This window comes from Bombina bombina, chromosome 11 (assembly GCF_027579735.1).
Source record: "Bombina bombina isolate aBomBom1 chromosome 11, aBomBom1.pri, whole genome shotgun sequence".
Lineage (NCBI taxonomy): Eukaryota > Metazoa > Chordata > Amphibia > Anura > Bombinatoridae > Bombina > Bombina bombina.
In genome coordinates, this window is record NC_069509.1 from 8,293,355 (window position 1) to 8,306,950 (window position 13,596).

Sequence of the window (13,596 nt, forward strand, 5' to 3'; positions counted from 1 at the left end):
GATCCCCAGGCCGAGCTGATAGATGTTTTGGCAGTGCCTTGGTCTTTCAGCCTAGTTTATGTGTTCCCTTCATTTGCTCTCCTTCCCTGGGTGATTGCTCGAGTCAAACAGGAGGGCCTACGGTGTTCCTTATCATTTCTGCGTGGCTTTGCAGGACTTGGCGTGCCGATCTGGTGGACATGTTATCTCAGCCACCGTGGACGCTTCCATTGCGGACAGACCTTCTAATTCAGGGGCCTTTCCAGCGTCTGAATCTAGTGTCTCTGCAGCTAACTGCTTGGAGATTGAATGCTTACTCTTATCTAAACGAGATTTTTCTGATTTGGTCATAGATACCTTGATTCAGGCACGTAAGCCTGTTACTAGGAAAATTTACCATAAGATTTGGCGTAAATATCTTTATTGGTACGGATCCAAGGGCTACTCATGGAGTGAGGTTTAGATCCCAGGATTTTTTCTTTCTCCAAGAAGGATTGGAGAAAGGGTTGTCAGCAAGTTCTTTAAAAGGACAGATTTCTGCTTTATCTATTTTGTTTCACAAGCGTCTGGCAGATGTTCCAGATGTACAATCTTTTTGTCAGGCTCTGACTAGAATCAGGCCTGTATTTAGACCAATTGCTCCTCCTTGGAGTTTGAATTTAGTTCTTAAAGTTCTTCAAGGGGTTCCGTTTGAACCTATGCATTCCATAGATATTAAGCTGTTATCTTGGAAAGTTTTATTTTTGGTTGCTATTTCTTCTGCTCGCAGAGTTTCTGAGCTTTCAGCATTACAATGCGATTCTCCTTATCTTATTTTTCATTCGGATAAGGTGGTGTTACGTTACAAACCTGGTTTTCTTCCTAAGGTTGTTTTCAAATAAATATATTAATCAGGAAATTCTTGTTCCTTCCTTGTGTCCTACTCCTAAGAAGGAGCAACTGTTACATAATTTGGACATGGTCCATGCCTTGACGTTTTACTTCCGGCAACTAAGGAATTTCGTCAATCATCTTCCCTGTTTGTTGTGTTTTCTGGGAAGCGTAGGGGTCAGAAGGCTACAGCTACCTCTTTCTTTTTGGCTGAAGAGTATCATCCGTTTTGCATATGAGACTGCTGGACTGCAGCTTCCTGATCGAATTATGGCCCATTCCACTAGGGCTGTGGCTTCTTCATGGGCATTCACACATGAGGCTTCTGTTGAACAGGTTTGCAAAGCTGCAACTTGGTCTTCTCTTCATATTTTTTTTCTAAATTTTACAAATTTTATACTTTTGTCTCGCCCGAGGCTGTTTTTGCGAGAAAGGTTCTTCAAGCAGTGGTGCCTTCCGTTTAGGTTCCTGTCTTGTCCCTCGCTTTCTTCCGTGTCCTATAGCTTTGGTATTGTATCCCATAAGTAAGGATGAAATCCGTGGACTCGTATCTTGTAAAAGAAAAGGAAATTTATGCTTACCTGATAAATGTATTTCTTTTACTACGACGAGTCCACGGCCCACCCTGTCGTTTTCGAAGACAGGTCTTTATTTTTGTTAAACTTCAGTCACCTCTGCACCTTGGCTTTCCTTTCTCTTCCTAACTTCGGTCGAATGACTGGAGTGGGAGGGAAGGGAGGAGCTATATATATACAGCTCTGCTGTGGTGCTCTTTGCCTCCTCCTGCAGACCAGGAGGCGATATCCCATAAGTAAGGATGAAATCCGTGGACTCGTCGTATCGTAAAAGAAATACATTTATCCGGTAAGCATAAATTTCCATTTTGTTTTGGCCCTTTTAAGGAACAAAGGATAACACAATGTTAACAGCAAAATAGCGTAACTTGCAATATTGTTTAATGTTAATTTCTGGGGAATTATATTTTCTGTTTTATATCCCTTTGACTACGGAAGTTGTGTGCGCGTGTTTTCCACAGTGCACTCTTATGTAAGCCACCATAAGTGTCAGCTTATTTTGTAGGGAAGCTCTAAGCGATATATATATATATACAAGCGTGGTGGGCGAGTATTTGTGAAGACTTTGTGCACTTGAGTATCTTCTAATAACTAAAGGGATTATTGTTTGTCCACAGATTCTTTAGTTGTGCTGAAGGAACACAGTGTGATACTTGCTGTAGTCACCTGCTATGCCAGTACCAAAAGATGAGATGGAGGACCCTCCTCTTACTCGTACGCCAATACCGGTGCCTGCTCACTTCCAGCAGGCAGAGCAAAGCTTCTCACACAAGAAGAGAGGCCGCTCGCTATGTTATACCCTTCCACCACGACCACCAACCAAGAGTGTCCTGCCAATTAGTCGGATTTTTCCCAATAAGCAGCGATCCTGGAGTCAGCCTCGGCCTCAAAGTGTTTCATTCCGCAGCCCCCAGAATAATCCGCCTGCAAGTGCCCTTTATGACCAAAGCAAGGGGGAGACTTTTTTTAAACAATGTTTCCAGAGTATCTGCAAGCTTGGCAGAGGGTCATTTGGTGAGGTGTATAAGGTAAGTAGTTGATGTGTTCTGCTAGTAATGCTCTTTTCCTTCTAAATACAGGGAGAGTTCACAGCTGCATTCATTACTTGTGGGAATACAGAACCTGGCCACCAGGAGGAGGCAAAGACACCCCAGCCAAAGGCTTAAATACCTCTCCCACTTCCCTCATCCCCCAGTCATTCTTTGCCTTTCATCACCGGAGGTTGGCAGAGAAGTGTCTGAAGTTTTTTCGGAGTAGTTCCTTATGAGGGGTATCTGCCCTTCGGGATGGAACTGGAGTTTTAAGTAGTTTTGTCAGCCTCTCAGTGAGAGCATTGATGACAGTTAGTCTGGAGATGCAGGGAGAGTCTTTCTGTGAAACCATCCAGACTCAGATTAACAGCTCCGATAAGCAATCAGCGTTGACGAGTTTCGCTGCCTGCTTTCTTCACTCAAGTCCATGTCAGAGGCGCTGCTATTCAAACTTGAAGAACCGTATTGCTGTTCCACGGATTGCATTCTGGTAAGGTCGTTTCATTTTACACACACTTGTTAACGATAGAAGATAGGGTCTCAGTGGGACTCCTTTATCTTTATGGAATCAAGGGTTAATATCTCCTGAGGTGGGTAATTGAACAATCGGGTCCTTTTTAATCATGTTTGTTACCTAATTTTGACTGCGTATGTGTATGGAGACATTTTTAGGCTGATACGGAACATACAGGTTATAGAGCTGCACAGTTTTATTAAGCTGGCGCGCTTTTACTTGGCAGGGGCGGTCCTGCATGCGGCACCATGTGACTGGGTGTAGTCACGTCCTGTTTCCCATTTCCGATTCCTGACTGAATGGCTGCGGAGAAGTTAATTTCTCTACCTGTCTGGGTTATAGGAGGTGGTGAGTGCCCCAGCCATTGGGGGTTAAAGGTGCCAGTTGTTTTTTTTGTCTAAAACTCTTAATTAGAATTATGGAGGATTCTGATATGCTAGAGGATTCCTCTGATACAGATTTTGATACCTTTGTTTGTTGTGAGGAGAACCGGGTAAACCAGCCTGCTCAATTATGTTCCGTATGCAGCAATAGAGTGTTCTCTTCAAACAATGTTGAGATGTTAGAGACCACTGAGCCGTCTACCTCTGCGGATTCCTCGTCCCGTGAGGTGCTTTCCCTAGAATCTTATCCTATACAAGCAGTTCCCTAGGTGCCATTACTCCTTCTGAGGGAGACTTTTTCTTCTACTAGATACGAGTCCACGGATTCATCCTTACTTGTGGGATATTATCCTCCTGCTAACAGGAAGTGGCAAAGAGCCCCACAGCAGAGCTGTCTATATAGCTCCTCCCTTGACTCCACCCCCAGTCATTCTCTTTGCTTACACTAAGTAATAGGAAGAGGTAAAGTGAAAGAGGTGATAAAATGTTAGTTTTTTATTTTCTTCAAGCAAGACTTTTTTTATTTTAAATGGTACCGGTGAGTGCTATTTTTTCCCAGGCAGCAGATGGATGAAGATTTCTGCCTGGAGACTGATGATCTTAGCAGTTGTCACTAAGATCCAGAGTAGTTCCCACAGAATGGCTGAGGAGTACTTGAGAAGCTTCAGTGTGAGGAACGTTTTTCATGCTACAAGCATTGAGGTATGTTCAGTCATTTTTTTCTGGAGAGACTGTGGTGTTTCAGAACTGGCTGACATAGTTCCCTTAAAGGACCAGTCAACACTGTAGATTTGCATAATCAACAAATGCATGATAAGAAGACAATGCAATAGCACTTAGTCTGAACTTCAAATGAGTAGTAGATTTTTGTTAAATAAATTGCAAAGTTATGTCTATTTCCACTCCCCCTGTATCATGTGACAGTCATCAGCCAATGACAAATGCATATACGTATATGCTTTGAATTCTTGCACATGCTCAGTAAGAGTTGGTGACTCAAAAAGTGTAAATATAAAAAGACTGTGCACATTTTGTTAATGGAAGTAAATTGGAAAGTTGTTTAAAATTGCATGCTGTATCTGAATCATGAAGTTTAATTTGGACTTGAGTGTCCCTTTAAGGGAAGGGGTAAGCAGTAATCCTACATGTAAAGGAGGGGTATTACTGGAACCTGTTTATTATGGAACAATTGGGTGACACTGTTAACATAATGGTCTGTTGGCAAAACGGTTTACATGTTTTGGGGATACTTAACGTTTTTATATACAAGCGTTTTTGTGGCTGATGGCACTGTAGGGGTTCACATGGCTTTCATTAATAAATGGGTTATATGAAAACCCACATGGCTAGTTTGCTAGACTGCTTTACAGCGGTTCCCAATAGGCTGAGAGACATCGATATTGATGGGCGAGGCCTATTTTCGCGCCTCAGTTGAAATGATTATGAAGACAGCAAGCTCCAGCTCCGGTGGGCCTAGGCTGCAGATTTAAACCAAACAAAGGAGATAATGTGATTTACAGACCCCTGAGGGCAGGTAGGCGCCACAGCAGAGCTGTGGCGAGGTGCAGGGGGTTGCTATATTACTTTTCATAAACGTTTTTTATGTAACTTTTTTTCCATAAAGGGTTAACTTTTCCTTACTTGTGGTGCAATCTTAGCTGGCAAGATTAAACACATATAGGCTAAAATTGTGATATTTTCTACAGTTTAAGACTTTAAAACTTTTAGTTTTGGAAAAATTGTATGCTTTTTTACTCTTAAAGGCGCAGTACCATTTTTCAGATTGTTTTTTTCACCAAATAAAGTGTTTTCAAGACTTTTTGTTGTTATTACTAGCCTGTTCAACATGTCTGACATTGAGGAAAGTCAATGTTCTATGTGTTTAGAAGCCATTGTGGAACCCCCACTTAAGATGTGTCCCTCATGTACTGAAAGGGCCTTACATTGCAAAGAAAATATTTTAGGTGATAAAAGTATGTCTAGGGATGATTCTCAGTGTAGCGGAGAGGCAGTAGGATCCGCAATATCTTTTAGTTAGGCAGAGACATCCTCATCTTAAAAATGTCGTCTAAATAATTCAGTCCAAGTTTAAGTCTAAATCAGCTATGTATTTTGCTTCTAGCCACTGCTTAAAACTGGTGCAACAACAACTGTTAACAACAACTGTTAACAACAACTGTTAACAACAACTGTTAACAACAACTGTCTTAGACAATACAGTTACTCAAAACTGAAGTTAACCCCTCCAGTACTGTTGGATTTGCACCCTGTACCTATAATGGGCACAGGGTGACTTAACATAATGCCTGAATCCATAATCCGTAGGGAGGTTGACAGAGGGGTCTGTCACATGGCCCCCTCCTTGTGGGACACTCCAGCAGACCCGGCTTGACCCTTTGGTGGGTCAACTTGATTATGACCGGACTAGGAGGTGGTAGGAATGTCAGTTTGCCGGGACAATCCATCTGCATTCCCGTTATACGAGAGAATTCCTGTCAGTATAAATAAGGGTTCAACTTCTTCAGTGCCCAGACCAGGGCTAAACATTCCTTCAAGTTTTTGTTTTCAGAGACGCTTCTTTCCACTTGGAGACAAATCTCATCGGCTTCTTTACAAGTTTTTTGTACCTGCTCTTTATAGGTATCCACAAGTCCTTCATACTGACGTAGGGTGCCCTTGAGTTGCTGCACCTCACTATGAGCCAGTGTCAGCTTCTCCTCCGGTGTCGCTAAGTTTGTCTTTAATGTTTCATGTTCCACTCTGAAGCTGGTGTTTTCTGCGGTCTGTCGGTGCAGCTAGTCTAGCAGAGATTCCCGTTCTAAACGCGCTTTTCCCTCTGCGCTCCTCTTTTCTCCCGCTAGCATCGTTACGTGATTGTTTAACGTGACCATTTCATCCTCTACTTCTCCATCAGCGCATTGTAACGGGACTTTCACGTATCAATAGTGGACAGAGATTTACTGAGCTGTGGGTCAGTCTCTGCGGCACGGATCTGGGCACGGGTAGTCACAGGGTTAACATCGGTGGGACCCATGGGAGCGTAGGCAGAAACAAGGGGGGCCAAGTTATTTCCAAGGAGAACATCAGCTGGTAAGTCCTTCATGACCCCCACATTCACATGTCTAGAGCCCACTACATAATCCAAATGTACCCGGGCAACAGGTAGGCGGAACACAGTGCCCCCTGCTACCCTCACAGCCACAGTGTCTCCGGTGTGCTGGTTCACAGACACCAAGTTCTTTTGGAGCAAGGTCATGGTAGCACCAGTATCCCGTAGACCACTGACCTCCTTCCCATTCACTTTAACCAGTTGCTGGTGCTGTTGCTGGTTATCCCGGTGGGCAGCTTGCACGGGGTTTGCTTCATGTAGGATGCCCCAGCATTCTTCCTCCTCTATGCAGTGGGCAGCAGGCTGAGGGTTACGTGGGTTTCCGCCGGAGGGTCTCCTCCAGGACTGTGCTTGGTTCGCTGTGTTTAGGGGACACTCTGGTCTTTTGTGCCCTAGTCGCTTACATCCAAAGCACCGAATAGGCTGTGAGTAATCCCATGAGTTGAACCGGGCTGTCTGAGGATAGTTCATGGCTGAAGGCGGCGTGGTAGAGTGGTGCGCCGGGGGTTGGTAACTGGTAGCTGCTGGGGTGACTGTGGGTCTGTACTCCACTCTGGCAGGGATCTTAGTGGTAGCAGTGTCCAGTTTGCGGGCATCCGTATACTAATCTTCCAGGCGAGCAGCTTCATGCAGGGTGGAGGGTTTACGGTCCCGAACCCACTCTCTAACTCCTGCGGATAACTTGTCGAAGCAATGTTCCAACAGGAATAGCTGCGGCACCCCGCTATCCAGTGAGCTGCTGTGCGGTACACCTTATATGCCCACTCGACGTAGGAATCTCCAGCTAGTTTAACAGTGTCTCTGAACCGCCTCCTGTATGCCTCCGGTGTAATCTCATACCTGGAGAGCAGCGCCTCTTTTACAGCATTATAATCCCTGACTTCCTCATCTGGAATGGCCCAAAAAGCCTCACTGGCCCGGCCGGATAATTTTCTGGATAATATCGTGACCCAGTCCTCTGCGGTTACCTTGTGTAGTGCACATTGCCTCTCAAAATCCGCAAGGTACCCATCAATCTCTCCTTCTGTTTCCATTAAGTTTTTAAAAGCTGCAAAATGTACCTTTCTCTTTTCCACTGGGGTTGCTGTGACTTGGGCTGCTGCGGCGAAGTAGGTTGGCATCCACAGCTGCTATGACCCGGGTGATAATTTCGGCAGTCGGGTTGGGGCCATAATGTGCCAGTCTTATTTTTACCGCCTGGTCAAAGCTTGCTTCTTCGGGAGTTCTGTCTGATATGCTGGGCTCATTGGTTCCTTCGGGCCCTGGTACTCCGTCCATCTCGGTCAGTATTGTAATAATCTCCCTCTTCCTGAGGTTACTGGCTTGTCTGCCCCGTTGTTCTAGCAGGTCTTTAAGGGTGGCTCTTTTCAGCCTTTTATACTGTATTCCCATTAGGTCCGGATGTGTAGTTGCTCTTCTGGGCTATGAGGACTAACCCGTCGCTTGCCACCAATTGTAGCGGAGAGGCAGTAGGATCCGCAATATCTCTTAGTTAGGCAGAGACATCCTCATCTTAAAAATGTCGTCTAAATAATTCAGTCCAAGTTTAAGTCTAAATCAGCAATTTTGCTTCTAGCCACTGCTTAAAACTGGTGCAACAACAACTGTTAACAACAACTGTCTTAGACAATACAGTTACTCAAAACTAACAGTTACTCAAAACCGAAGTTAACCCCTCCAGTACTGTTGGATTTGCACCCTGTACCTATAATGGGCTCACAGTGTTCTGAGTTGGGGGTAGGGGAATTGCTGTCTGAGGGAGAACTTTCAGACTCAGGAAAGATGTTCCCTTAAACAGACTCAGATGTGACGGCCTTTAAGTTTAAGCTTGAACACCTCCGCCTGTTACTCCGGGAGGTTTTAGCGACTCTGGATGATTGTGACCCTATTGTCATCCCACCAGAGAAATTGTGTAAGATGGATAAATATCTAGAGGTTCCTACTTACACCAATGTTTTTCCAGTACCTAAAAGGATTTCAGACATTGTTACTAAGGAATAGGATAGACCAGGAATTCCGTTCTCTACCCCTCCTACTTTTAAGAAAATGTTTCCCATATCTGACACCATTCGGGATTCCTGGCAGACGGTTCCTAAGGTGGAGGGTGCTATATTTCTACCCTGGCTAAGCGTACAACTATACCTATTGAGGACAATTGTGCTTTCAAAGATCCTATGGATAAAAAAATTAGAGGGTCTTTTAAAAAAGTTGTTTATCAGGGTTATCTTCTACAACCTATAGCGTGCATTGTTCCAGTTACTACTGCAGCAGCTTTTTGGTTTGAGGCTCTAGAGGAGTCTCTTAAGGTTGAGACCCCATTAGATGATATTTTGTATAGAATTAAGGCTCTCAAGCTAGCTAATTCTTTTATTACCGATGCCGCTTTTCAAATGGCTAAATTAGCGGCTAAAAATGCAGGCTTTGCCATTCTAGCGCGTAGAGCGTTATGGCTTAAGTCTTGGTCTGCTGATGTGTTATCAAAATCTAAATTTTAGCTATTCCTTTTACAGGTAAGACCCTATTCGGGCCTGAACTAAAGGAAATCATTTCCGACATTACTGGAGGTAAAGGTCATCCCCTTCCTCAGGACAAGACTGTTAAAATGAGGGTTAAACAAAATAATTTTCGTTCCTTTCGAAACTTTAAAGGCGGACCCTCTCCTTCCTCCTCCGCCACAAAGCAGGAAGGGAATTTTGCACAATCCAAGTCAGTCTGGAGACCTTACCAGACCTGGAATAAAGGTAAACAGGCCAAGAAGCCCGCTGCTGCTACCAAGACAGCATGAAAAGGCAGCCCCCGATCCGGGACCGGATCTAGTAGGGGGCAGACTTTCTCTCTTCACTCAGGCAAGGGACGTTCAGGATCCCTGGGCATTAGAAATCGTGACCCAGGGGGTATCGACTAGAATTCAAGGATTTTCTCCCAAGAGGGAGATTTAATCTTTCACGTTTGTCTGTAGACCAGACAAAAAGAGAGGCGTTCTTAAGCTGTGTAAAAGACCTATATACCATGGGTGTAATCTGCCCAGTTCCAAAACTAGAACAGGGGCAGGGGTTTTACTCACATCTGTTTGTGGTTCCCAAAAAAGAGGGAACTTTCAGACCGGTTTTAGATCTCAAATGCCTAAACAAATTTCTCAGAGTCCCATTGTTCAAGATGGAGACCATTCAAACTATTTTACCAATGATCCAGAAGGGTCAATATATGATTACCGTGGATTTAAAGGATGCGTATCTTCACATTCCTATCCACAGGGATCATCGCCAGTTTCTCAGGTTCGTCTTCCTGGACAAACACTACCAGTTTGTGGCCCTCCCTTTCAGGTTGGCCACAGCTCCCAGAATCTTCACAAAGGTGCTAGGGTCCCTTCTGGCGGTTCTAAGGCTGCGGGGCATAGCAGTGGCGCCCTATCTGGATGATATTTTGATTCAGACGTCAACTTACCAGCTAGCCAAATCTCACACGGACATCGTGTTGACTTTTCTAAGAACTCACAGTTGGAAGGTGAATATACAAAAGAGTTCACTAGTTCCACTGACAAGGGTTCCATTCCTAGGAACTCTGATACAGTCAAAGATCTTAACTACTTGCCGAGCACTTCAGTCCATTCCTCTGCCATTAGTGGCGCAGTGTATGGAGGTCATTGGCTTAATGATAGCGGCAATGGACATTGTTCCGTTTGCTCCCTTACATCTGAGACCACTGCAGCTGTGCATGCTCAGACAGTGGAATGGGGATTATGCAGATTTATCTCCTCTGATAAATCTGGGTCCAGAGACTCTATCTTCTTTGGTGGTTGTCACAGGATCATCTGACCCAGGGAATGTGCTTCCGCAGACCAGCATGGGTCATAGTGACGACGGACGCCAGCCTCTTGGGCTGGGGTGCAGTCTGGAACTCCCTGACGGCTCAGGGTGTTTGGACTCAGGAGGAGTCCCTATTACCAATAAATATTCTGGAACTGAGAGCAATATTCAACGCGCTCCAAGCGTGGCCTCAGTTGGCTTTTGGCCAAGTTCATAAGATTCCAGTCGGACAATATAACGACTGTAGCATATATCAATCATCAAGGGGGAACAAAGAGTTCTCTAGCGATGACAGAGGTTTCCAAAATAATTTGATGGGCAGAGACTCACTCTTACCATCTATCAGCAATCTATATCCCAGGAGTAGAGAACTGGGAAGCGGATTTTCTGAGTCATCAGACTTTTCATCCAGGGGAGTGGGAGCTCCATCCGGAGGTGTTTGCGGCATTGATCCGTCAATGGGGCACACCGGAATTGGATCTGATGGCATCTCGTCAGAATGCGAAACTTCCTTGTTACGGGTCCAGATCAAGGGATCCCCAAGGAGTACTGATAGATGCTCTAGCAGTACCTTGGTCGTTCAACCTGGCTTATGTGTTTCCTCCTTTTCCTATCCTACCTCGGCTGATTGCCAGAATCAAACAGGAGAGGGCTTCGGTAATCTTTATAGCACCTGCGTGGCCACGCAGGACTTGGTATGCAGACCTGGTGGAAATGTCATCTCTGCCACCGTGGAAACTGCCACTGAGACAGGACCTTCTCATTCAAGGTCCGTTCCAACATCCAAATCTAATTTCTCTGCAGCTGACTGCCTGGAGATTGAACGCTTGATTTTATTTAAGCGGGGATTCTCTGAGTCGGTCATTGATACCTTGATTCAAGCTCGGAAGCCTGTCACTAGGAAAATTTACCACAAGATATGGCGTAAATATCTTTATTGGTGCGAATCCAAAGGCTTCTCATGGAGTAGGGTTAGAATTCCGAGGATTTTGTCTTTTCTCCAAGAAGGATTGGAGAAGGGATTATCAGCTAGTTCCTTAAAGGGACAAATTTCTGCTTTGTCCATTTTACTACACGAGTGTCTGGCGGATGTCCCAGACGTTCAGTCTTTTTGTCAGGCTTTAGTTAGAATCAAGCCTGTGTTTAAACCTGTTGCTACGCCATGGAGTTTGAATTTAGTTCTAAATGTTCTTCAAGGGGTTCCGTTTGAACCCATACATTCCATAGATATTAAACTGTTATCTTGGAAAGTTTTATTTTTAGTTGCTATCTCTTCTGCTCAAAGAGTTTCTGAGCTTTCTGCGTTACAATGTGACTCACCTTATCTTATATTTCATTCTGATAAGGTGGTTTTACGTACTAAACCTGGATTTCTTCCTAAGGTGGTTTCAAATAAGAATATTTATCAGGAAATTGTTCCTTCTCTGTGTCCTAATCCTTCTTCCAAGAAGGAGCGTCTGTTACATAACTTGGACGTGGTTCGTGACTTGAAGTTTTTCTTACAAGCGACCAAGGATTTCCGTCAAACATCTTCTCTTTTTGTTGTTTATTCTGGAAAGCGTAGGGGTCAAAAAGCTACGGCTACCTCTTTCTTTTTGGCTGAAAAGCATCATCCGTTTGGCATACGAGACTGCTGGACAGCAGCCTCCTGAAAAAATGACAGCTCTTTCTACTAGAGCGGTGGCTTCCACATGGGCTTTTAAAAACAATGCTTCTGTTGAACAGATTTGTAAGGCTGCGACTTGGTCCTCCCTTCATACCTTTTCCAAATTTTCCAAATTTGATACTTTTGCTTCTTCTGAGGCTATTTTTGGGAGAAAAGTTCTTCAAGCAGTGGTGCCTTCCGTTTAGGTATCTGTCTTGTCTTTCCTGTAGCTTTGGTATTGTATCCCAAAAGTAAGGATGAATCCCTGGACTCGTATCTAGTAGAAGAAAAGGAAATTTATGCTTACCTGATACATTGATTTCTTCTACGATACGACGAGTCCACGGCCCTCCCTGTCATATTAGACAGATTAGATTTTTGTTTTAAAAAATTCAGTCACTTCTGCACCTTTTTAGTTTCTCCTTTTTCTTCCTATACCTTCGGTCGAATGACTGGGGGGTGGAATCAAGGGAGGAGCTATATAGACAGCTCTGCTGTGGTGCTCTTTGCCACTTCCTGTTAGCAGGAGGATAATATCCCACAAGTAAGGATGAATCCGTGGACTCGTCGTATAGTAGAAGAAATTAATTTATCAGGTAAGCATAAATTTCCTTTTTCCGCCGGAGGTTACTGCGCGTTTTCGCATGGCCATCTCTATGGCTTTAGCGAGTTTGCCTCTTCCTCCTACGGGTAAGCGAAAGGGTTAATCCGTGCTTTCATACACATGGGCCGTTGTGAGGGATGACGATTGTGCCAGATCAGTTATCAGAGGGTGCAGTTCCCTCTGAGGCTTCAGCGGTAGAACCTCTTTGTTCGGATCACCTGTTTTGATTCCTCCGACTGCAGAGGATTTATCATTTAGACTTAGATTGGCACATCTGCGTTTACTTCTGAGAGAGATTTTGGTGATGTTAGAGGTTCCCAGTCCTGATCCGTCAGGCGGATCTCAGTCCTCTCTATCAGATAACGATCTTGTTTAGACGTATGGAGAGGGTTGGATCCTCTTCTTTATCGTCTGTATGTATATAGTTATAAAATCCCAGTCCCAAGGTCTATGGGGGGTTTGTGTTATACACAGGCAGGACCTGTTCGTTTTGCACACCCTTTTGAAATTATTTTCTTTCATGTAATTAGCAAGAGTCCATGAGCTAGTGACGTATGGGATATACATTCCTACCAGGAGGGGCAAAGTTTCCCAAACCTCAAAATGCCTATAAATACACCCCTCACCACACCCACAATTCAGTTTTACAAACTTTGCCTCCGATGGAGGTGGTGAAGTAAGTTTGTGCTAGATTCTACGTTGATATGCGCTCCGCAGCAAGTTGGAGCCCGGTTTTCCTCTCAGCGTGCAGTGAATGTCAGAGGGATGTGAGGAGAGTATTGCCTATTTGAATGCAGTGATCTCCTTCTACGGGGTCTATTTCATAGGTTCTCTGTTATCGGTCGTAGAGATTCATCTCTTACCTCCCTTTTCAGATCGACGATATACTCTTATATATACCATTACCTCTGCTGATTCTCGTTTCAGTACTGGTTTGGCTTTCTACAAACATGTAGATGAGTGTCCTGGGGTAAGTAAATCTTATTTTCTGTGACACTCTAAGCTATGGTTGGGCACTTTGTTTATAAAGTTCTAAATATATGTATTCAAACATTTATTTGCCTTGACTCAGAATGTTCA

The 13,596-nt window shown here is 44.3% G+C and overlaps 1 protein-coding gene across 1 annotated transcript in view; it reads left to right on the plus strand.

The window, feature by feature from the left end:
* The first annotated feature begins 2,011 nt into the window (after positions 1-2,011).
* PKMYT1 (protein kinase, membrane associated tyrosine/threonine 1) overlaps positions 2,012-13,596 on the plus strand; it is a 285,504-nt gene continuing 273,919 nt past the window's right edge. The window contains exon 1 of the mRNA XM_053694811.1: positions 2,012-2,452. Coding sequence (XP_053550786.1) covers positions 2,096-2,452 — 357 coding nt within the window. The 5' untranslated portion in view covers positions 2,012-2,095. The remainder of the gene's footprint in view (positions 2,453-13,596) is intronic.